A 24,437-nucleotide genomic window follows, 5' to 3' on the forward strand; every position below is an offset into this window, starting at 1 on the left:
TCTTTAGCTTAATCAATAGTTGGGCCTCTCTTTTATTTTATAAACTATAAATTTATAATATTTTTTCTTTGTTTTTAATAATATCTTCCAACTCAAATAGAGACAAAGTTTGCAGGAAATATTTAAATAGTCCAAGTTCCTCCCAAATGTACCTTCTAGACCATTCTTTACATTAACAAAGTAGTCAACAAATAGCATATCATTTTATATTATATAATTATCACATATTATATATAAGATTAAATATCTCTTTTCTCTTAATTTTTCGGTCAAAATTGGAATTAGTTTCTCTTCAAAATTTTAGTCTAATTTAGTTTTTCAGCTTTAGAAATATATGAATTTAGTCTTTTTAATCAAATTTTGTTAAATTTATTTAATATTTTAAATATGTTTCCTGATAGTATTTGAATTGTTTATACTGTTTGATATATTTTTACTCCAATATTAACTGAGAAACGCATTTGAAACATCAAATAAAATTAACAAAATTTGGTTAAAAAGTTTAAATTCACATTTCTAAAATTAAAAGACTAAATTAAATCAAAATTTTAAAGAAAAACTAATTCTAATTTTCACTGAAAATTAAAGATAAAAACATATTTAATCTTTTATATGTAATTTCAAAGTTTGTTTGCTTGCGAATCTGTGAGTAATAAAAAGGAAGATGTGATTCAAAAAGTTAAAAGTGTAGAAAGAGAAGACAAATACAATAATACTAACCCGAGAAGCATAGGAAGACAGATTAGAAGCATAGGAAGACAGATTATAAGAATTCAAAGAGTATAGGAATACATGCATTATAACAAATTAAAAAAAGATAATCATACTCACACTTAAATAATTTTTTTTCGTTAGAATTAGATATAATTTTCTAAAAGTTAAGTTCTAATTTATAAATTTTACAAAAAAAGTATATATCTTATATAATTGTCTTGTAATTTATTAATTATATATTTAATTAAGTTTTAAGTCTTTAAATTTTTGTCGTGTATTAAATACTTAAAATTTGTATACATTATAATTGAATATTTATTATTTAATTTCTTTCGGTTAATTAAATAATATAACTAGTATTTTGTTTTGTCATTTTTTTTATCTTTTCATGTTAAAAATACAAAGTTTTGAATGTAAGACAATAAAGTCTTTTGTCATTTTATATTAATTATAATATTTTATTAATCACAAAATTTACATTTTTTAACGAGACAAAGAAACACAATAATAGATAAAGAAATATCTGTATCATTTAAATAACAAAGAAAAGAAGACCATAACTCAATTGAAAATCTCACGAAATTTTAGTACTTAGAAAAAAATAAAAGTTAAATGGATTATTTTTAAACATCATTATCTTTAAAAAAATATATTTCAAAACAAATATCTTTATTATTTATTACATGTTTCTAAAATATTAGAGAGGACAATATAGAATTGATCATGCGAGATTATAGAGACTCGTAAGAAAAAATATAGAGAAATTAAGTATTTTAGCTTTGTTTCGTTTCACATAACTTGTATTCTGCATAGATTAACAACAAATTGATCTCTATTTGACTGCATAGTTTTGTATCGACTTAAATTGTAAAAATCAAACACACCAACATAATACTTTGTATGTTTTTTCTAAGCAACTTGCTTATTTACATTTTTCTTTTGTAATATATCATAAAATAATTTCTTTATTTGTGTAGAGTACATCCAAAAATAATTCTCTTATTTCGGTTTCTTCCTTATCTAAGTCTAAATCAAAATTATTTATATTTTAGTAGGCTTATATTTAAACATTATAAATGTTATTTATTTTATAAAATGAGCTTATAAAATAAGATTATTTATACTAATTTAATTAAATAAAAATAAAAATATTAAAAATCTGCAGAAAACGAGCCTACACATAAATCAGCAAACCAAACATTATGCGAAACTAAACAAAACGAAACAAGTTGATTCACACTGTCATCTTTGTAAAATATGTAAAAAAATATATTTATATAATAAATATTATATGTAACATTCAATACTATATTAAAAGTTATAATTTGGATGATATAAAATACTATTTTTTCTACTTGAGGTTTCATTGTTTAGTTTGACTTAATAACGTAATTTGTTATAATCTCGTTATTCATGATAACATACAATTCTTAACATTATTTTTCTTACTCTCATGAGTAAATATATAAAAAATAAATAGTTAATAAATTTTAATGTTTGTATTCATTAATTTTCAATAAAAAATTCAAAATTGTTCCTACAACACTTATTCCTATACCTCACAATTCTCTTTCTATACCTCCAAATTTTACTAAATGTCCATATTTACACTTTATACATGGATTATATTTTAATTTTTGTATCAAATTTTAAAATTCTGTGTGTGTATTTCTTTTATTAAATCTTAAAATCGAGTTAAGTATTAATTTTTTTTTCACCAGATTTCAAAATTCAGTTAAATTTCAATTTTCTTTCTATAAAGTTTAAAATTTAGTTAAATGTCAAATTTTTATTTATGTTTATTGAATTTTAAATTTGGTTATGCGTGAATTTATTTTTTATTAAATTTTAAAATCTAATTAAGCATTAATTTGTTTATTCATAAAATTTTGAAATATGGTTAAATGTCAGTTTTATTTTGTTTATCAGATTTTAAAATTTAATTATGTCAATTTCCATTAGCCGAATCTGGTGGGATTCTTTGCTGAATTTTAGAATCTTCGATTTCATACATCTTATATCACACATATAATAATAATCTATTTATTTAATATATGTTTTATAGGAGTAAAATGGAAACTGAAACAAAAGTTGAGAGTGCATGAAGAAAAGAATTGGGTGGAGGAAGAAATTCCCCCTTTTTATTTTAACTTTTGGGCCACGCTTAACCCACGGATTGTGCAGTGATTCTGAATCTCAAGCCCAAAAAGCGGGGAAAGTAGCGAGGAAAATGCTATTTTGCACTCGCAATTTTTCTACTACACTCCCATTTTTATTTTATTAAAGAAAACGTGGATATTACACACCCTTTCTTCAATTTACCCGATGATTACTGTTTTCACTCCCTGAAATAGGATTCAATATGCATTTTTTTTTCATGTATGACATGAACCCTTTTCTACTTTTCCCGATCCAATTTTATTTTCTTATCGATCATGAAATATTTTTTCAAGTAACGTCTACTTGAAAAAAATTGTTGCCAAATTTGGAATTACGTCGAAAGGAATGCAAATACTATGTTTTTTATTATCTAAATGTTTTGAATTTTCTCAAAGCAATGATAAAAATGTGATTTTGTTTCTTAAAATTTGATGTGAGATTAAAATTCATTTGTTCTAAATTTTAATACTATTCAACTTAAAGACCATTTAATCAATATAAAAACTGTCTAGAAATCGGCCAGAGAACATGGAAACTAACTAATTGAACTTGTAAAGTTGCTCGTACTTTGCAAAATAATAAGTTTTATCCATATTAGTACATTCCTCACCTGCCAAAACCTTTTTTAACCAGAATGATGCTATTAACTTCTTTTCTTCGTTGTAACTTTTCATCTAGTACGTTTGTCTTTCCTTTAAGTCTTCCTTATTATTTATTTGTTTATTTTTTGTGTATGTGTATTTTATTTCTCTTTATAATTGATTATTTTTCTCTCTCTTTTTTTTCTATAGATATTTATGAATCATTTTTCATTCTTGTTCTTATAAGGGTGAGAATCTTAAATTGATCATTTTCTTTTTTTCCGTCTCAATTGGGTTTTTATTTTGTGAAAATTGCAACAATTACATTCCTACCATTAAATTGGAAGTTTTTATTTTGTAAAAATTGCAACAATCACACCCCTACCGTTAAATCGGACCCAGATGTTTATGTTAAGTTGATTTGATATGGTGATATGTGTTTTTAAATGACGTGACTTCTTTAGACATGTCTATTTTATTACAAAAAATGTTTAATTTATTCTTTTCCAACGAAGGACTGCCATGTGGCAGTCCATATCCCCACCTAAAATTAGGGTTTCAGGGGAATGAAAGTTCATTTTCGCTGCAAAGGCCCGATTCAGGTGTTTGCGTAAGGAAAATGAACAACCTGGGTTGCTTGAGATTTGTTTTGTGTTGTGACGGCGCTATGCGCAATAGTGATTGCTCGAGGGTGAATCGCGATTGGATTTTGCGATTAGGGTTCATGTTTTTTATTTTCTCGAATGGTCTTTGGTCCTTTTTGGTTTTTAGGATTTTGTTGGCTTGTGGAGGCGCAATGCTTGCACAGGGTGTTGTGCTTTTCTGGGTGGCACGATGATGTTCAAGCATAGAGGAGATTGCGATGAAGGATTTCACGATTTTAGGATTTTTGTATTGCGTGAATTTGAGGATTTTTCCTACTTCTAACTTGGGGTCCTGATTCTTTGCAGTGATTTATGGGTGATGATACCATGGAGGTTGAACAAATTGGGTGTGTGTCGTGATGAAGAAGATTCATTTCGAAATTAGAGTTTTCTTATTTCTAGGTTTGGTTTACGGTGAAGATTGATGATCGGATTTTACGGTAACCTAAACTAGAAAATGTTTCTAGGTGTTTGTCGAAACCATTTCCAATGTTTAATTAATTTTTTTCTAATTTGTTTTAGAAAATAAAAAATAAAATAAACATGTGAGAATTAAGTAGACCAAATACCGAAATCTACATCATTTAAAAATATACATCACATGCCAACTTAATATTAATATTAACACTATTGAACTCAATTTAACAATAAGAATATAATTGTTATAATTTTCATAAAATAAATAAAAAAGAAAAATGTTAATTTGAAATTCTCACCTTAAGCAGTAACCTAACGAATAATTAAATCTAACTTTAACTTAGTGATGTTAGTAAGGGAGAGAGACTCGGGCGGGGCAAACCAAACCCTAATGGGAACGGTTATAAAGATGCAATTTTTAGTGTAAACGAGGTTCGTGTGCGAGAATGATGAATAGAATTGGAAAACATTATACCCTTATAAATACGCCACATTTAATTTAATTTAATATCTCCTCATTCTTCATTTAACATTTATTTTAATACAAATAAATATCAATCTTTTAATAAAAAAAGTTATAATTTACTGGCAAAGGGATTATATCTATGTATATATATTATCTTCAAGAATACAATAGCTATTGCTGCATTATATAATTTTGTTTGTACATAATATAACACTCCAGAATTTATTTTCACAGAGTTAGCAAATGAGACATAAAAATACTTAATCCTTACAAAATAACATAACTATAATTTTCAATATTCCCGTATAAATTTAGCTAGAAAAGTAACAAGGTTTGTTCAACTGTTTAAATTCGTCATCGGATCATTAAATCATAATGTGTTCAAACCACAAGTATAATCTATTTATAATTAAATAAAATGTACAATTTAATTTATAGATAAATTATTAGATGCGATAATTTGAGAGTAAGAGAATTGTAGAAAAAAGAAAAAGAGTGGAATAGTAAAAAGGAAAAGGGGTGAATAGATTTGACTTTGACCAGAGTGAACAAAATCTTACAATGTAATCAGAAGCATGGAAGAGGTACCCACCGATCTCTGACACGTCATTATCAATCACGTGATGATTGGTGGGTGTAGCGGTGGCTGTGGAAGTGTTCACAGGGTATTATGCGTATAACTGTGTGAGTCACTCACACGTGTTGTTCATGTGCTCTTAACCTTTTTTGTGCAGTTGTGAAGTGTAGCAAGCAACTTCATCCTTTCTCTCTCTCTCTCTCTGGAACGCAAAATCCTCTCTTTCTCTCTCTCCAAAACGCAACTTCGGTAGCCAATTGTCTTCGGAAAATGTCGGGGAAGAGAAAGAGGAAGTTGAAATTGTAACTTCTGTTCATCCTTACTCCCAATTTGAACTTTGCATCTCTATATCTCTCTCTATCATTGTTATTATTATTATTTTATTAATTTGCATAGTTTATAGGGACATGAAGCATTTTCACACGGTTTCAATGCCGGATCAGTACGGATTTGCAGGATGTGTCGGTTTTTCTTTAGTTCCTTTTTAACTGTTGAGTTTGAATTTCGCAAAAAAGAAAAATAGAGTTGTTTGGCCCTAATTTTACTTGGGTTGTAATTGAGAATGTTTGTTAGGGTTTGTGGATCGGATCAGTATTTGGTTTAGACGATTGAGGTGAAGAATGGGTTGACCTAATTTGAATTGCTGAGTCAGTAGCTTGTAGGTTGTCTGAAGGCTGTGTCTGATTCTCAGTTATCTAGAATGCTATTGTGCTGATTTTTAAGTGTCAGTTGCTACTTTGTATGTTTTCTTTTTTCCAATTTGATGGAATTTTCTTGTTTCATCTACACTTATTGCCTGTATCTGAAGTTTATTATTGATATTTTGTCCTTTCTCTTGGAGCTGTAATTGGTGCATCATGACTGGCCCCATGAATAACCATTTCTGGTTTCATGGTTGTGGATTGCTCCTGCAGATCTTTAATGTAGCTGTATGATATATTGTATACTTCCCGTTACGTAAGCCCCCAAATTTTGTACATAAGACATTTACAAGTTTTGAGAAACGATATAAATTTGTTGCATGTTTATGCCATTGTTCTGTTTAAATATTTTTTCTGTTCTTTGTTTGAGATTTCCCTGAACTGCTAGAATATGGATTTGTTTACATCTTTGTTGGGATGGAAAACTGTTTCTACTTACAAAATCCTGGTTCTTTATTTCTTCTTCTTGCATCATAAGTTTTTCTGTTGGATTTTGTTTCACTTTTATCCTGCATGCCTTTTCTAATCCTAATTATTCAGGCTAAGCGACACAATCACAGACAATAGAAGGTCAGTTGATGAGATGAAAAGTGAACATTTGGAGCTGCAATCCTGGGCTGATCTCCCTGCTGAACTCTTAGAACTAATCTTGTCCCGATTGATCCTTGCTGATAATATCCGTGCTTCTTCTGTTTGCAAGAGATGGCATTCTGTTGCTAGTGATGTCCGTGTAGTAAGCCAATCACCATGGCTTATGTATTTTCCAAAATTTGGTGACTGTTATGAATTCTATGATCCTGTGCAGCGTAAGACCTACACCCTTGAGTTGCCAGAGTTGAATGGATCCAGAGTTTGTTATACAAAAGATGGTTGGTTGTTGCTATACCGGCCCCGAACTCACCGAGTATTCTTCTTCAATCCCTTTACTCGGGAGCTGATAAAACTGCCAAGATTTGAGATGACATACCAGATTGTTGCCTTCTCTTGTGCTCCAACGTCACCTGACTGTGTGTTGTTTACTGTTAAGCATGTTAGTCCAACTGTTGTGGCTATTAGCACTTGTTATCCTGGGGCGACAGAATGGACCACTATTAATCACCCAAACCGCTTACCCTTTGTCAGTAGCATTTGGAATAAGCTTGTGTTTTGTAATGGGTTATTTTATTGTTTGAGCCTCACAGGTTGGCTTGGGGTGTTTGACCCGGTTGAATGTATTTGGAGTGTTCTAGCAGTACCTCCACCTAAATGCCCAGAGAATTTTTTTGCCAAAAACTGGTGGAAGGGGAAATTTATGACAGAGCACGGAGGAGATATATTAGTAATCTATACATGCTGTAGTGAGAACCCCATTATTTTCAAGTTAGATCAGACATTAATGAAATGGGAAGAAATGAGAACTCTAGATGGAGTGACTCTTTTTGCTAGTTTTTTGTCTTCTCATTCCAGGACCGACCTCATTGGAGTAATGAGGAACAATGTCTACTTCTCTAAAGTTCGTTTCTATGGGAAGCGTTGCATATCATTCTCTCTTGATGACTATAGATACTATCCCCGTAAACAGTGTCATGACTGGGGAGAACAAGATCCTTTTGAGAACATCTGGATTGAGCCACCAAAGGACTTTTCGGCTTGCATGTGAAGAATTTTAGTGAACCAAGTAAGCATTTCCAAAGTCAGTATTATGTATAGAATGTTTTTCTACTTCATTTTATAACCCAAGGCTTTGACTGTGTATAACTGTTGGATCTGTGCTTTTGTAGCTAGTATAATGAGACATTTATGGAGCAGCTAGTTTTTGCTTACTAATTAATTTATGTATATTTGAAATTTTCATTAGTGTTCTTAATCTTCTCGATTGTTTATCAATGCTTTCCCCGTAAAAGTTAATCCTGGCTGCATGCATTTTATCAGTGTTGAGTTACACGCAAATCTTAACTGGATTCCTGTGGTTACATTTCCACTAATAGCATGTCCATTTTCAATTTTAACCACTAAGATTTTACATTTTCTGTATCTTATCCATTGAATTGCTGTAAGTAAATTTGAAATGTTTATAATTTAGTATTATGTGCCATATGGTATGATTACAGTCAAATGTTATTGATCATTGGCTATGAAATGAGAAAGGATCAAAGTTACAGGTAAAACTGCAAAACATAATTGTATGCCTGTATTTATTTTAAGAGCACTAGTGTAATGTTGGAATGGCAGAAGGAACCAAGTCAGGTAACATCTGTGCACACGGTATACTAGATTTTATAATTCATATTTTTTACAGTTTCAATAATGATTTAACATATTTCATTTATTGCATTCACCTTCAAATTTTGTGAAACTTTTCTAAAAGGTGGGTAGTTAATGTCGTCAAATTGTGAATTTTGTATTGACTGGCTTAGACGAACCTATCAGTAAGAACTGGCATCCATATTTTTCTTAATTCAGCTTGATGGTGGGATTATACATCTGCATTTCTAAAAATTTTAAGAACCTTGTCTAGGCAAGGGTCAGTGTGTGATGAAGTGGTCTGTGATGGGAAATTCAGTTGTTGAAGGGTTCTGTAGCAACTAGCAACCTCATGATTGATTTTTTTTTCTTGGGAGCTTAAACTGATTGGACCAATCTGTTGTTTGATTGATAAAATATATCTTGTTTTCAAATGAAGATTAAAACTTTCTGTTTCAATATTTTATTAGATTATAGATTACAACTCTATACCTTCTCATGTGTGGAGTTTTAGCTCTCCCTCTTTTTTCTCTACTGTTTGTTCCTTCTGCTTGTGAATGGTGGGTCAACATTTCCTAACACGATGTCTATGTCTGTACGCAGCATTTTGATTCAACGTCAGTTCCTAATGAAGAACATGTGAATATTCAGAAGCATGCCCTGTTTGCAGGGGTGCATGTAGGAGGCTAATGTATGTGTAAAACTGAAGTTACATGTTAAGGTAGGACCTCTGTGAGAGGGAAACGAAAGACTTGCCTCCTTGGTTACCAGCTTTGCAGATCCTGGAACATCAAGATTTTTGGGCTCAGGACAGCAGAAGACGTAGTTTATGCTAATCTAGTGATTTATTAATTATTATTTTGGGCATCAGTAGTTTATAATATGTGAAGGAATGGACATCTCTAAGAGGGAAGCGAAAAAGACGTGCCCCCTTTTGTTCATTTCGTATCTGTTGATCTTTGACTATTATGAATTTTTGCCCCCAACACAGCAGTACTTATGCAGAAAATTAGTTTATATTAATAATAAAGACATTTTTTAGTTTTTGGCCATGATTCACAGTTTTTTACTATGCTTATCAATATTAGTTTAGTTTGTCTACTAATTCAATTTTAGCTAATATTTAAGGGAAAGGAATCATATTGATGAACACTCAATGGATAAGATTCATTATTAAACATGCAACTCTTAAAAATATCTTTTGGAAATTGAAGTGTGATGATTTTTTTAATCTTTATTTTTCACAAAAACTGTTTCTCCTTTTCAAGAAACTTGTCAATTTAACTTGAGTTGTTAATTAAAATTTAATGATGTGAAAAAAATAATAAACACTTCTTTTGGCATATTTGTTGTATTTTAATTTTTAAAATATTTTTATCGCTTTAAGATAAAATATCAGTCTATATTTTGTGTACTTATTATAATTTAAAAAATAAAGCGTTTTATAAAACATATTTTACAAAATAAATGGGAGATGACGGGTAGTTCAATGAGTGTTTATTATTTGATGCAAAATTTATGTATGAAATTTTGTTTTGATTTTGCTTCCATTGCTTTTTCATTCCAATTCGTTTTGAGTTCGCTTTCATTGCTTTTAAGTTCTATTGGGTTTGCATCTTTATGGATTGAGATTATTAGAGCTTAATCATGATTCTGTTTTGTGTATCCCTTTATATATTTAATTTTTAAATTTGGAAAGTAAAATATATCAATTTTTTTAGGCGAATTTTAATAGTGTTTTATAATTTTAAAATTTATTTAAAAAATCTGAGAAAAAAGTTATTATTATTGAATTTAAAAGTATATTTGCATCAAATTTTATTTTCAAAACCAATACCCCTTTTTAAAATCTCATAATAAATAATTTTTATAGAAATACAAGTTAAACAAATTCAAAGCAATTTTTGAAAAGGTATTTCGAAAAACTCAGTGGGAAACTTTTATTGGAGCTATTCATAAGAATATTTAATTAAAAAATAAATTTTAAAAATTTTAAAAATTGTCTACTATTAAAAAAAATTAAATATAATTTAGAGCTCATAAATTGAATAAGTTATGAACTTGGCCCTATAAATTGTTTTATAAAATTTTAGTTATTGTTTTCCGTTCTTATAAAATAGGTAAATTTTAACTGTAGTCTCTCTAAATTATTTCTTTGATTTTAATTAGTCTAGAATTTGAAATCACTACTTCTATTAGACATTATTTATTTTTCATATCTTAAGAATATTTTTAGACGCTACATATCATATTTTTCATGCGTCATTTAGAATGATTACATAAATTATGGTTTATACAAACACTTAATTAGTAACATATAATACTGATTAAAGATAGTGAAAAAAAAAATGTCTACAGAATTCTCTCTCTGAATTTGAATCTGTTGAAATGAAGAAAAAAAAAATGTCTGAAAATTCAGTTGAGAATTTGAATTTTAAGGTGTAAAAATAAGAAAATTAAGAGTGAAAATATATCCATTTATCATAGGCACAATTATAAATATATATAGTTAACTATTAAGAATGAATTCCACAATTTTGCCTCAAATTATTTTAATTTAATTTAATCCTTTATTTTTAAAATCAAACAAACTTAATTTTACATTCAATTTTCAATTTAAGGTGCTATTCTTATTTGTACTAACTTCAATTAATTAAATTATTTTAAACCTTTTCTAGATAAAGTTCACAGCTAAAATATTAATTTTTATTTGAACAGAAAAAAAAAATCCGAATTTCACTGTGAATACTCCGATCTCAAATTTTTGAAATCATTTTCCATTTTATCAAAACAAAAGAATAAAAGTTAAACCAAAAATGAATTAATATATAATTAAAAAATAACTAAATATTCGTAGCTAAAATAACTGAGATCACTACAAAATAAAAAACTGCGAATTACCTAATCCATAAACCTTAAAGAAAGATTAGAATGAAACATCACAAGCTTTCTTGAGTCAAGTCCTTTGACCATGTACTGTAAATTTTGGCACTCCTTCCCGAAGTATCCGCGACTGAAATGAGTATATAAAGGTGGTATCATTTGTCTCTTATATTTTGGAAAAGGAATTATTAATTAAACTCCTTGAATTGACTGCAGATAAATTATACTTCAAGATATTGCATACAGTCACAAATAACTTAATTCTAAATTATATTTCTTCTACCACGATGGTTAGAATCATACATTCATACATACATATATACATACACACATACATATACATATATATATATATATATATATATATATAGAGAGAGAGAGAGAGAGAGAGATCACAAGGCATATTCATAAACTTTCGGGAATCTAGTAACATGTCATGTTTTTCAGATCACTGTTTCCTATTTAGAAATTTGAGAACGAAAGTGTAGAAAAGAGATAAAATGATACGTAAATGCCTTTACAAATATGTAGTACTGATACAAAAATTGCAACAACTCCATTCACAACAATTTAAGCCTCGGGTGGATCTGCTGAGGGAGACAGAATAGCATATCAGTAAAATCCCGTTCATAAATTGTCCATCATGCAGATATAAACGAAGGAAGTGCAAGTCATTATGAGTATGAATTTCAACAAATATATATGAATCAAATTATAATTTCATTTGGCTGGATCTTTTCTTCCGAATTTATCAAAACTAATTCAGAATTGATGGAGGTAGAGCACTGACGAGTAGGAACAAACCTCAATTTAGTAGGGATGATATCGGCCACGCCCACTATTGCTGTTATTATCATTACTTCGTTTCCCACCACCTGAACTACCGCTGCCCCTCCTCCTATGTTGGGATTCCAGCATCGGAGCATGCTGTTGAAACCCTGGTTGTTGCCTACATGTACCACCATGGATAAAAGCAAAAAATCTCAGATATAGATGTTGCCAATAGTAAATTGTTAATTAATTAATGCAGGAAAAACTTCAATGATGGATTGAATATCTAAAACCATATAAATCATGATGACACTCACAATACATATCCAATCCTTCCATCAGGTAAAAGCATCGGCATCATTGTCATGCCAGGAGGTGCTGGTCCAGGACCATACATCAGTGGCTGCATATTTAAGAACATCAAACATTGGTTAGAGACATATTGAGACATACACGCACTAGTATCAGCAGTTTTACTTAAAATTACGGTGGACCGCATTTCATTTTGTTGAATGTAACAATTGACTAAACGTAGGGAGCGAAAAAAGTGGATACAGTTAAACTGGGTACAGCAGTTACAATTTTCCATGCATCAATTGTTTAAAGTATATCAATCACACAACAGTCAGATTAATGTCAACCATTTATATATGCTATCAATACTCAAGTTGGTATGTGTATTAATATGTATCGGTGATATATATTGTGAATCACGAGTACATCAACTAAATTAAAAAAAAATTTAACTGTTGGGGATCGTTTACTGCAAGTGCAATTATGTTGGAATGATGAAAACATCAATAATCAAACTTGATAACTATACAATTGGTAGAGTGCAATCCACTCCTGTAACCTCTCAAGGTGAGACAACACATTTGCCAGTGTTTATGGGAGGTAAATTCCTAGCCAAACCTCCAAACATCAATTATCTTTTCAAAATATTGCAAAACTAAATGGTTGAGACCAGACCCGTCAAAGAGAAACTTACTTGTGCAAAGCCAGCAGCACCATATCCTGCTCCTATAGCACCACCATATCCTGCACCTATTGCACCACCAACCATACCATAACCAAGATGAGGTGGATAAGTAGGAAGTATAGCCGACTTCTGTTGATTAGCTGCCCCAGATGACTTCTGATCTGCTTGTGGCTTTGCTAGTGAACACTCTAATGTTTGTCCTGTCCATCCCCAAAGAAAACAACACATTCGTAACTGTCTAGTCCACTATTTTTAAAGAAAAATTTTAGAAAAAAATGTATCATAAATTAATAAAAAAACTACCATCAATTTCATATTTCTCTGTGTTCTTCAATGCCTTCATGGCACTTGATCTTTCAGCAAAGTGAACAAAACCATATCTGCTTTTTTCTTGGCCAGCTTTAGCAGAAGGGACAACCACTTTTGTGATTTTTCCATGATGTTCAAACAGCTCCTTAAGACGATCCTGAGTAATGTTTCCTGGAAGGTTCTTTACATACAATGCTTTTACCTGTAAAAAGCACTAAAAGTATAAAACTCTATAAAGCATAAGTAAAATATAAAAAGTATTTCATGAGGAAAGCCACAGGATAATTAATCTCATTCTCACAACAGTTGCACGGACAATATTAACATGAAACTCAACAACCAGAGATACAGGAAATTTAATCCCAGGGACAGCCCAATAGTAAGACAGAGAAAGTCTTCGCATTCAAGTCTTCCCAAAATATTTTACTCACTAATATCTTGTTTAAACCAAAAAAACTTAGTAATTAATTGATGAATAATAACATTATATTAGGATTAATTAACTACATTTTTTAGGGTTTGTCTCTCTTCCTATTGTAAATCTCCCTTTTAATAAAAACAGTACCATCTGTTAATGAACAGATAGTAATAAAATGCCCAGAACACAGAGCAGATGCATGAAGCAACACTGCACCAAGAAGACAGAAAATGGAGAATACAAAATATCTAAGAAGTGCTTTTTTTTTTTTTCAGTTCTGTGTGCATTACAAATTGGATAAGTTGAACCACTTTTGTCTTAGCTTCAATGCCAATTAGACAGTAGTAGCAATAAAAGTGCAACACCAACACAGTTTGAAAAATGTCACACGATGGGGCCAGAAGGGCCACCTCACCATTTAATTGCTAGGTTGGATGCTTTTCTTTTGCATGAATTACCCCACTGTTTTATGTTATATTCTTTCAGTATGTTCATTGGAAGTCTCACTCAATTTGCATTGTATCCTCTTACTGTTGACGCTATCAATGTTTGCCTTTTGAATTTACCAATGGTGATCAAATTTTATTTTGTCTATTTGCAGCTGTTATAACTAATACTTGTTGGATTGAACCAAGGCCAAGGAGAGCCCAATGAATAATAGATATATAAAATTGATCTTATAATAGATCTTTTCAAACTAACAAAAATAATTAATTATAATTATTATGAATTTATTTGAAAATCTTCTGAACTTTTATAATGAAAAAACACTAATTAAATTCTCAATCAATTTCATTTATATTTCTTTTAATCCTAGAAATAAGGTATTACAACTCATAATTATAGGATTGACCCAGGTAAAAGGAGAGCCCAATATAAATGAACAGTTTTAAACTAGTAAAAATAATTTTTATTAAAATTTATGAAGACATTTGAAAATCTTTCGAATACTTTATAATGAAAAATGACTCATTCAATTCTCAATCAATTTCATTTATATTTCTTTCAATCTAGAAAACAAGATGAAAGTGTTTTTAACCAGTGGAAAAAAGACAGAAATATAACTTTGTGATAAAAAAAAACTATAAATACAAAGAGAAGATGTATCAATATTAATCAGTTGAGAGCATGAAGGAACAAATCATGTATATTGTCCACAGGAGAAGTAAAAAAGGAGAAAAGGCATTTTAAATGAAACTTATAAATAGGATAGAATCATCAATAAACAATCCTATCATTTTCATTTTCATATGAATTGAGTCTATCACAAATACACGTTTTTTTCATGTTTAGTTTCACATTGTTGCCATTTGAATAGTATTCACTACATCAACTCTTGTTCATAAGATGAGACATTCAAATAGTTGCATTATGCTATATAACATAAACTGTAGCTATGAACGTATCAACAAATATGATCTAGATTCATATCTCAGCACAAATTATAGCCATACAGGCCTACACATAATTTTTTCTTCAAAATTAATTTATTCATAAAATTTAATTATATAAAATCACCTGAGAGTTTGCAGATGATTCATAATTCCTTGGATCGGCCCAGCTAACTGTTGGAGCATTACTGCCAAGTTTAAAGTTTGAGTTTGACATTTTCTGCCTTGAATATTCTGCACAAGCATTGTTGTAATACTCAATAAAAGCAAATCCCCGATTACGGCCAGAGATCTGTGGGTCCTGTACAATGATACAGTTTGCCAATTCAAGTCAGAAATTACCCATTATACATCACAATTAATAGTTTTGGTGACAAGAACAAACTTTAAACATGAGTTAGCAAATTAAAATCATACTATATGACATAATAGAAATAAAGTCAACCAAACCTTCAATAGTTCCACAGAAATGACTCCAGGGCCAATCTCTGACACAACTTCGTTCATATTTTCTTCAGTCCAATTTCTGGGAACATTACCAATGAACAACCTGTGCTTAGCTTGAGATGTTGAGCACTTTATTTTTTTTCCCTGGGAACTCAGAAAAAAGAAGTCACTTAATTCAGATCACAGTACCACAGGCTAGGGTGGCCACTGGCCAGCTAAAAAATAGGATATAGAATTTTTTTAAATTATAAGCGAAAAGAACAGAAAACTGGAGTAAAGAAGTAGATGACCTAACCAATGAACAGGATAACAACTACAGATTAGAAAAAAATAGCAACAACTACTGTACCAAAATACCTTAAGTTCAGTGTTATTCAGCTCCTTAATAGCCTTAGATGCCAATTCCTTTGTCTTGAAGGTCACAAAAGCGTATCCTTTTGCTTCACCTGATTCTTTGCCCTTCATTATCCTAACCTGTACAAATTTAATCAGTTTCGGTACATGAAAAAAGAAAAAGAAAAAGGATAGAAGAATTTCATGTATCTAACCGCTGAAACTTCTCCCACAGATTGACAAAATACACTCAAATCTTCTTCAGAAACTTTTTGAGGAATGCCCCCAATGTAGACCTCGGACCCATGAGGTGGAAGTGCAAGAAGCTCAGCATGTTTCTTTTTCTCATCTTCAGTGTCTGTCACTCCTGTCTCATCTTTAACATCTGAAGGCTTAGTCTCTTCTACTTCTTCCTCCTCCTCCTCCTCCTCCTCCACCTCCACCTCTTCTTCCTCCTCCTCCTCCTCCTCCTCCTCCTCCACTTCTACTTCTTCCTCCTCCTCTACCTCTTCATACTCAACTTCTTCTTCCTCCATTGTCTCCTCTTGATCATTGTCCCCGTCAAAGTCTACTTGCTCATCAGAATCTGCAGGTTTCTCAGGCTCACTGTTTCCCTCCGGTAATACATCTCTATGTCCTGCCCCAGGCATTTTTTGCATCTAGAAAAAGCAAACTCGCAGGGGAACTGTGAAGGAAGCACATATGCCAGAAGTATTGAAGAGAGATTGCAAATATGGTAAGGTGGAAACAATATGAGAGGCCAATTGGAATAGCAGAGAAAGAATTTTGATTGAAACTGTTCCATGGGGTGTGGACTAAGGAGTAGTGATATGGTTGATTTAATCTAAGGATCATTGTAACATTGCAACAAAAGTAACAGAGACAGCCAAGTGAGAACTCTCAACTAAAAATCAAGAGGATAGCAATGCTCAAAAGGGCAATCAAAGAAAAAAAACATCTATGGGGAAATGAATGTCAGAATTTCTCCATACTTAGATGCCAAGAGTTGCCCGGAAAAATAGAGGCCAGTTAATTGTTTAACTATTTGTTGGAGAACAATGCACACAGAACAGAGTGGGAAAGGAACAAAAGTAAGAAATAAGAATCTGAACAACAAATATAATAAACATAAAAGTTTACATAACCGAGGGTGAGAGATCATTTAAAAGTAAAGAACATCACATTCTGCTCCAATGTCCTCCCTACTAAACTAGGTTTAATGGGAGACTAAGACTACGCATATTATCTCAGTTATTTTGACATATAAAAGCAATGCTACTACTCCCTAAGAAACATAGAGTTTTCATTATGAACATGATGATGTGTTATGCAAAAATCTACCAGGTGATTCCCATTGAACAAGTTGCTAGTAGAATAACCTCGTATTTATCAAAGAAACTAATGGAACTCATTTGTGTATCCATTCGCAAGAATACGAAAGTATATATGTAAAACAGTGTCAATTTGTGTATTAGAAAACTACAGCGAGAGGAGAGAAAGTACCTAATTGAGGACAGGTTGAAATCAAAATCCAAACTGTTCAAAACCCTAATCAATGCACCTTATATTCATGCAGTTGTAGGGTGAAATTCACAATGTCTAAGTGGTGTAGGGAGAGATTTTTCCTTGGGCCTTAGGACTGGGCCTTCTGAATCACATCATCTGAATACCTCTTTTTATATATATATATATATATATATATATATATATATATATATATATATATATATATATATATATATATATATATATTCCTACCATCAAAATTTGATTAATTCAAATTGAACCCAGGAAGGCTTTATTTGGTAGGATGGAAAAAGAATAAAAGGTGGAAAAGAAAACTTGAATTGAAAAAATAAAATAAAAATTTCTACATTATCTACTCTTTCATTATTTTTTATTGTAGCTTCTCATAAATCAAACATAATAAAATATATGGTTATTAATGTTTTCATTCCTTTTAATTTTATTTTCAGTCAAGTGAACAAACCACAAATACCACCTCACTTTAATATTGTATTAATGTTAATGCTAAAGAGAAGTATCATTGTTGTATTATTTACATATTTTGTTATTGATTGAAATTTATAAAAAAAAATATAATTATAATTAGTATTCATTAAATAAAATATTAAATCTAAAACATGTTTTTAATAAATGATGCACTTAAAAAGATGAGTTAGAAAGGAATAACGTAGAAGTTTATATTAGATATTTTTTTCAAAAACATTATTTTCTTTCATTTCTAGAAAAATATTTTTTTTTTCAGTCCAAGCTTAAAAACTTGAAATTTGTTTATCATAAAATACTATGTTTCTGTACATACTATTTATTATATTTGGCTTTAAACAAATTAGAATTAGTTGATAAAATGTCTCGAGGAACAAATTAAATCATAGCTATCATTGTTTATATTTTCAAGTATTGATTTTTTTTTAGGCTTTATATTTATATAGTTTTGTTTAGATAATGTACATTTTGCTACTACAAGATGTCGCTATGAAAGTGGTCATTTTTTCACTTAAGATAGGTTAAATGTCACTATGTCATGATTGTGTTGACTTTTATCCAATAAATTAAAATCTGATCTAAATATTTTGTTTAATAATAACAATTTCCTCATTATAAAATTTTAATTATTGCAGTTGACTTTTCATTTCAGTTTAATTTTTTTTTATATAATTGTGCATAACTGTTCATCAGTTATTATGGATTATTTTCTTTTCTTATGTTTACTGTAATGTGGAAGATGTATGAGATAGTTGTTGTGGTCAAAATAATATACAGTATTTTTTTTTTCTTTTATTTTCTCTGCTTTGTATATTTTGTTTATACTCGTTTGAAGCAACATTAATAAATAAATACATCAACTGTTTTGATATAATAAAGTAACAATTATTTCAAAATATTTCCTTCATGACTTATTGAGGAAGACTCAAATCAAATTAGTATAACTTCAGAAAGCAACCCAACCCAAGCTACCATGACTAGCTAATCATAATATACTCCGGTTAAATGATTTTTATTTATTTTAACCAAAAAGCATGATATCTTACCACATAATTTGTAAACATATATTACCACAATATTTATACTACAATATTTATACTATGTGCAATTAGAAACGTATAAAATTATAATTACCACACATTTTACAATATACTTAAAGAATAGTAATGTCAACAAAGGTAAAAATATTACTTCTCAAACTAAGTAATTCATCATTAACACAATTATTTTAGAAATTATTATTTTGTGTAGAAAATAAAAGGCATGAAACGAAATTAAGAAGATTTTTCATGATGAAAAATTAGGATGACTCAAATATATCTCAAATCTTTCTCTAAATATTCCAATTCTAAATTTCTAAATCTTAAACGTGTAAAATTTTATCTAAACTAAATCCAGTAAAATAGAACTAATAACCTAAAAAATAGTATGAACACATACAGGGAGAGGTAGAAAATGTTTGTTTTAAGGCCGACATTAGTTACTCTAAACACAGACATTTGCTTATTATATTCTTATAAATTCATTCTTGTGAACATAAAACACAAAATAAACAAAAGTACCAAACTATGTAAAAATAAAAAGCCATAAAATATATTTTATTCATATGAATATAGTGCATCCGTGTAATATACAAAAAAAAAAATGTTAACAGAATAACAATTTAATTATTATTCAAGTTGAACTAAAAATAACCATGTCTTCATAGTAGGAAATTTAGTAGTATAATTTCAACAAAAAGATCACGAAAATGACCATTCCATTTTCTGAAATGTTATCTATTTGAGTTAAGTTAATGGAATGTGGATAACATGATTTCGTTCTAATGAAATCATGTCTTCAAGAAAGTATAGTTCAAAGCCATGTAACATATGCACGACTTTAACTAATAAATAAAAAATACATTGAAATTGTGTCAAACTTCGCAACTTCAAGAAAAAATTAAAAAAAAAAAAACAAGACTAATCAAAATTGTGTCATATATAAGAACGACTTACCGTGCATTGAAAATATGTTAGTTGACCAAACAACATAATGTTGACAATTAAGATGTCGTGAGATTAAAAATGAAGTTTAACAAAAATTTGTTGTGACCATACTTGACTCTTATTTTCTAGTTTGTTTTTTGTTACTGGTGAACTTGTTCACAGTAGAGGGATATTACTTTTTGAAACTTCCTAACAGTTTATCTTTCTCAATTCATCAATCTTCCAACTAGGTTTAGTCCTTGGACAGTGTCTTAACATCTGGCAAAGGCATAGCGGACAATGCAGTCTGATAAGTTTCACAATCTTCAGTGCACAGAATCCGATGTAAAATGCTATCACTGCAGCACAGTGCTGGATAGGAGCTTAAGAAAGTTCTCACAAATTCACAGACAACAGAAAAAGTAAACCGAATATGGACTAATCATAAAAATTTAAGAGACTGACTAACTTATTAAATACCAAATACAATCCCCATTGCACATGACTCAATGAGAAAGATTATAAGATTTTAATTATATAATCAGTAAAACTATTTACCAAGAAAATTAATAAATGTTTAAATTGCTACAAGTTAAGCCACTGGCATTGAGATAGTTCATAGGAGCGTGGGTAATTTTTGTATGAGATGAAACCTCATTGTCACCTTTATATCAGAAAAAAAAAATGAGAAACATTATTGCCAAAACAATGGTTATGTCTCCTAGTGTTCCACATGATAGAGACCTTCATGTAACCAGATAAGCTCGTTATAACTCACAGGAACAGGTATTTAAGTTCTCCATTTGCAAGCTGACAGAGCTTGTTGTAGTTGAACATATCTGCCAACAGAGAAAAAAATATATCAGAACCCACGGCTTCATAAACTTCAGAATGCCATAAAATTAATGAGTGACAAGTAATAAAAACTATTCCAGATGTTTCGGTCATATCTCAAAATCAATCTAAGGAATGGGAAGGAAAACAATACCGATGGAATCACCAAAATTGATCCATATCTCAGCAGCAATTGACTTATCACTGTTAACAATACCAAAAACTTCTACAAAAGTTGTAAGAGGAGCAGGGGGAAATCCTTTTACTATTAGCTGTTTCTCATCTGTTGATTTCCCAATGACAACTCCACCATCAGATCGCACAACCTGCATCAGGGCCCTTACTCTCCTTCCAACATAAAAGTGCAGTATTTCTGCACTGACAAAGGCTGCAGGATTTGACATGTCCATTTTCTGTTCAAGACATAAAAAGATAATTTGATTCAACTACTGAAAAGAAAGCATCAAGCCACCCACAAAATGAAAAAGTCATCTTCTTTGATCTGTTTGATGAAACAACTGACGTTAATTTATATAAATCCTATCTCATAATTTACTCTGGTTTAAAGTTCAAATATTCCTTTCACTAACTACAACTGTTGTCCATTAGTGATGCCAATTGTGTATCAGTAATTTAAAGTAAGTTAAAGTTATGTAACAACACTAGATCACTAATACTGCTGTAAGTGACCAGTCCCCATAAACATAAGATATCTGGAACTTTCTAACACCGGCAGCAGTGCAGTAATTTGGCGTTATATGAGCAATGTTAAGTTCAGTGAGAAAAAAAACTAATATTGAGTGCCTAATTGGAAAAAGGTTTCATAATTAGAACAAACATCACCAAAGAAAAAAAAAAGCATCATATTATGAAGGGTCTCGGCTTTGATCACTAAGATAAGGTAAGATATGATCTCCTGTTCAAGCTAATCAATCCACTCAATCTTTCACAGTTTTCTCAGTGCGGAATAGAGCAAGCCAAGTCAGTGAATTGATCCTCATTAGGAAGATTGGTAGGACGGGAGGATAGTTATACTGCTTGCGGGAATACCTCAACATATAGATTGAATTGTGGAAGGTTGATCTCAAGATTGGCTTTCAAACTATGTTCTAGTTCATACAGAACTTTCCTCATTTCGATTGATGGAATTAGCCATTCTGCTCTATTGGGTTCAAGTNCTTCTGGATTGGGTGAAGATGGAAGAGATTGGTGGGATACCATTGGGTGGAACTCACTCGAAGCAGGAAATCTTAGAAAATAAGCCACTTTCTGTTAGATTTCACTTCCTTAATTAATGGCTAAGGGAGTCCCTGAAACAGAATAAGAGAAGAGACAGAGGTGATAGAATTTTTCCTTCCCTTTTCATTCATACCAAAATCAATATAAAGCCATTACAAGGAATATTCATATCAAAGTTGGTTACAATCAAAGGGTATTTCTGATTTGGTGGGTAAGGAAATCTACAAAATCAAAAGCAAATCTACCAAAATGCATAACTGAATTATTCTCATGCAGTGAAAAAACATGACCTGACACTTCTAGAAACAAAGAGGTTTTATGTAACATAATCCTTCAAATGGGCTGGTGTGGTAGTAATCCTTTTGAGCCTTGCATTATTTGGATGACTTATAGTTTGCTTGCTAACACTTTCATATTTCTATATAGTCAGTCATCCTTATTTCATTTATACGCATAGAGTTCTTTCGTGTGCTACGCCTTGCTTGCATTCTTCCTCTCTCTTTTATTTTACTTGCTTACTTTGAGCTTAACCATCTCTTATTTATAGTGTGTCCCGTGCCCTTGTCTTTCGCTCTATGGCAGCAAAGGATGCCAAGTCCCCACGATAACCTTGGTATTCGTTATGCACAATAACTGCCTCACTAGAGGCGATAGAATAGATTGGTAGATGACATATAAGAAAAGGGAAACAATCGTAGAGACAGAGAACCTTGGGAGTAACAAAGATACACTCTTAACTAAGAAGAGCGCGACGTGAGATATACATGCTTTTGAGTGTTCCAGGGCTAAGTCTACGATGTCAGATTTAACATGAACATTTTAGCGCTATGAAACCCACTAGAACAGTTTCCCACCATCATAAGAAACATTAGTTTGGACAAAGTGTCGAATGTACAAACGTAATGTCGGATGGAACAGTTCACGTGGATAATGGAAGAATTAAGGGGACAAGCAGAGGCAGTCCAGCAAATGGCAGATGCTGCCATGTTAGCACAAGAGGAGCTTGGGAAAAAAAAAAGTGAGGAATTACAACAAGCATTGAAAAGGAATCTCAATAGAGAGGAGTTGCTGCCACCAGGATTTTCAGACTTTTTCCGCGGCTGTGATGGGAGAACGAATTCCGGCTCATTACACGGTTCCCAGGCGTTCATGTGAAAACCATTAGGGGTCAAATGTTAATAAGCGGTGATTCGAACGGCGTAAGGTGCAAAGTTTTCGCCAGGACTTTAGCAGGAACCGCGCTGGACTGGTTTAGTCGGCTTCTAGGCGGATCCATCAAATGTTTTGAGGATTTTGTCAAGCAATTCTCTACTCAGTTCTCTGCTAATAGGCCTAAGGCGGTGACAGAGGGCTTCAATAGGTTAAAAGGCATAGTTATAGCTCGGTACCTACCAGTCAATAGTAATAACGGTCAAAATAGGTGCCTATGTAGACTCGATTCCTTACCCAAACAGAGCCTTAGCAAGTAACAAAACAAACGCTCAATAATGTAAAATGCAGTATTTACCCAGAAATTATGGCAGGACAAAGAAACGTTAATGGATGAACGACACAGTTAACAAACCCCGCATAAATGATACCCCTCCCCAAGAACAAAACATACAAACATCTAAACTAAATCCAGAAAATATTCAGGAAAATGATTATAGCATGATGTTTTGGTAAACATTTAGCATAGAATGAAAAAGTGTAAAAAGCAGGGGAAGCAACAATACCTTGTGAACGGAGGGGGGAACGGCTGCGGTGCCAAAGCCAAAAGAGGTGGCAGGGAGAACCGCGGTTGAGAAAAGCCAGAGTTATGCTTTCTAGAGAAGTTAAAGAGACGCGGACGGGACGTTTGACAATGAAACCGCCCTGCCACGTCATCCATCCAACCAAGGGTGTTTCATCCTCCACCTCCAACTTTTCATTCTGTATTTCCAAAAATTTCATTTTTTACCTTCTGACAATTAATTCTGCATTTCTAATTTTTTTCAAAAGTTTATTTTTAATTCTAATAAATATATTTCCATATTTCTTTTTCTTTCTTATTAAAAAGATTTTACAGCACCTTAATAATAATTTAATTTGATTTAAATTCAAATATTATTTAATATAATTTTATATTTTAATAATTATTAAAGCAAGATTTATATTATAATAAAAATTATATTAAATAATTAAAATAAAAATAATAATAATAAAAATAAAAATAAAATAGTAATAATTAATTTGATTTACTATATTAAAAATATATTAAATTATATTAAAATATTAAATAAATTAAATAATTATTAAATTTAAATAAAAAAAATTAAAAACAACTATTTATCGAATATCCATACGAAACATATGACTATCCGATTTCTATATCCGATTAATAATGTTAACAGT

The 24,437-nt window shown here is 30.9% G+C and overlaps 3 protein-coding genes across 12 annotated transcripts; 1 reads left to right on the plus strand and 2 right to left on the minus strand.

The window, feature by feature from the left end:
- Window positions 1-5,697: 5,697 nt before the first annotated feature.
- On the plus strand, window positions 5,698-9,535 carry LOC106757825 (F-box/kelch-repeat protein At1g57790). Of its 2 annotated transcripts, none has more exons than XM_022779272.1 (3): window positions 5,698-5,861; window positions 6,801-7,932; window positions 9,087-9,535. In XM_022779272.1, the coding sequence occupies exons 1-2, from the start codon at window positions 5,830-5,832 to the stop codon at window positions 7,897-7,899; spliced, it is 1,131 nt and encodes a 376-aa protein (XP_022634993.1). In that variant the 5' UTR covers window positions 5,698-5,829; the 3' UTR covers window positions 7,900-7,932; window positions 9,087-9,535. The 2 variants fall into 2 exon arrangements, with proteins under 2 accessions (XP_022634993.1, XP_014496127.1); XM_014640641.2 differs by having other exon boundaries at window positions 5,699-5,861; window positions 6,801-7,917.
- Window positions 9,536-11,326: 1,791 nt separating this feature from the next.
- On the minus strand, window positions 11,327-17,645 carry LOC106756756 (heterogeneous nuclear ribonucleoprotein Q). 4 transcript variants are annotated; one of them, XM_014639320.2, is made up of 10 exons: window positions 17,518-17,620; window positions 16,230-16,699; window positions 16,039-16,155; window positions 15,685-15,825; window positions 15,362-15,535; window positions 13,420-13,627; window positions 13,126-13,316; window positions 12,455-12,540; window positions 12,171-12,315; window positions 11,327-11,496 (listed from the first exon to the last, which is right to left on the minus strand). In XM_014639320.2, the coding sequence occupies exons 2-9, from the start codon at window positions 16,671-16,673 to the stop codon at window positions 12,177-12,179; spliced, it is 1,500 nt and encodes a 499-aa protein (XP_014494806.1). In that variant the 5' UTR covers window positions 16,674-16,699; window positions 17,518-17,620; the 3' UTR covers window positions 11,327-11,496; window positions 12,171-12,176. The 4 variants fall into 4 exon arrangements, with proteins under 4 accessions (XP_014494806.1, XP_014494804.1, XP_014494805.1 ...); XM_014639318.2 differs by lacking the exon at window positions 11,327-11,496 and adding an exon at window positions 11,755-11,956 and having other exon boundaries at window positions 16,230-16,673; window positions 17,518-17,645; XM_014639319.2 differs by lacking the exon at window positions 11,327-11,496 and adding an exon at window positions 11,755-11,953.
- A 2,434-nt stretch (window positions 17,646-20,079) lies between these two features.
- On the minus strand, window positions 20,080-23,954 carry LOC106757309 (replication protein A 14 kDa subunit B). 6 transcript variants are annotated; one of them, XM_022779273.1, is made up of 5 exons: window positions 23,780-23,954; window positions 21,876-22,135; window positions 20,980-21,238; window positions 20,770-20,830; window positions 20,080-20,350 (listed from the first exon to the last, which is right to left on the minus strand). In XM_022779273.1, the coding sequence occupies exons 2-5, from the start codon at window positions 22,044-22,046 to the stop codon at window positions 20,245-20,247; spliced, it is 597 nt and encodes a 198-aa protein (XP_022634994.1). In that variant the 5' UTR covers window positions 22,047-22,135; window positions 23,780-23,954; the 3' UTR covers window positions 20,080-20,244. The 6 variants fall into 6 exon arrangements, with proteins under 6 accessions (XP_022634994.1, XP_022634998.1, XP_022634999.1 ...); XM_022779277.1 differs by lacking the exon at window positions 21,876-22,135 and adding an exon at window positions 23,095-23,452; XM_022779274.1 differs by having other exon boundaries at window positions 20,333-20,363; window positions 23,780-23,948.
- Between the last annotated feature and the right edge of the window lie 483 nt (window positions 23,955-24,437).

Source organism: Vigna radiata, chromosome 3, assembly GCF_000741045.1.
Source record: "Vigna radiata var. radiata cultivar VC1973A chromosome 3, Vradiata_ver6, whole genome shotgun sequence".
Taxonomy (NCBI): Eukaryota; Viridiplantae; Streptophyta; class Magnoliopsida; order Fabales; family Fabaceae; genus Vigna; species Vigna radiata.

What these genes read in the sequence shown, in the direction of transcription:
- LOC106757825 (XM_022779272.1), top strand. Translation starts at nt 5,830, where the DNA reads ATGTCGGGGAAGAGAAAGAGGAAGTTGAAATT. An exon ending in AGAAAGAGGAAGTTGAAATT is followed by an intron (nt 5,862 to 6,800) that starts GTAACTTCTGTT and finishes CTAATTATTCAG; the next exon opens with GCTAAGCGACACAATCACAG.
- LOC106756756 (XM_014639320.2), bottom strand. Translation starts at nt 16,673, where the DNA reads ATGCAAAAAATGCCTGGGGCAGGACATAGAGATGTATTACCGGAGGGA. An exon ending in TGAATAACACTGAACTTAAG is followed by an intron (nt 15,826 to 16,038) that starts GTATTTTGGTAC and finishes CTGAGTTCCCAG; the next exon opens with GGAAAAAAAATAAAGTGCTC. An exon ending in AATCATCTGCAAACTCTCAG is followed by an intron (nt 13,628 to 15,361) that starts GTGATTTTATAT and finishes TGCTTTTTACAG; the next exon opens with GTAAAAGCATTGTATGTAAA.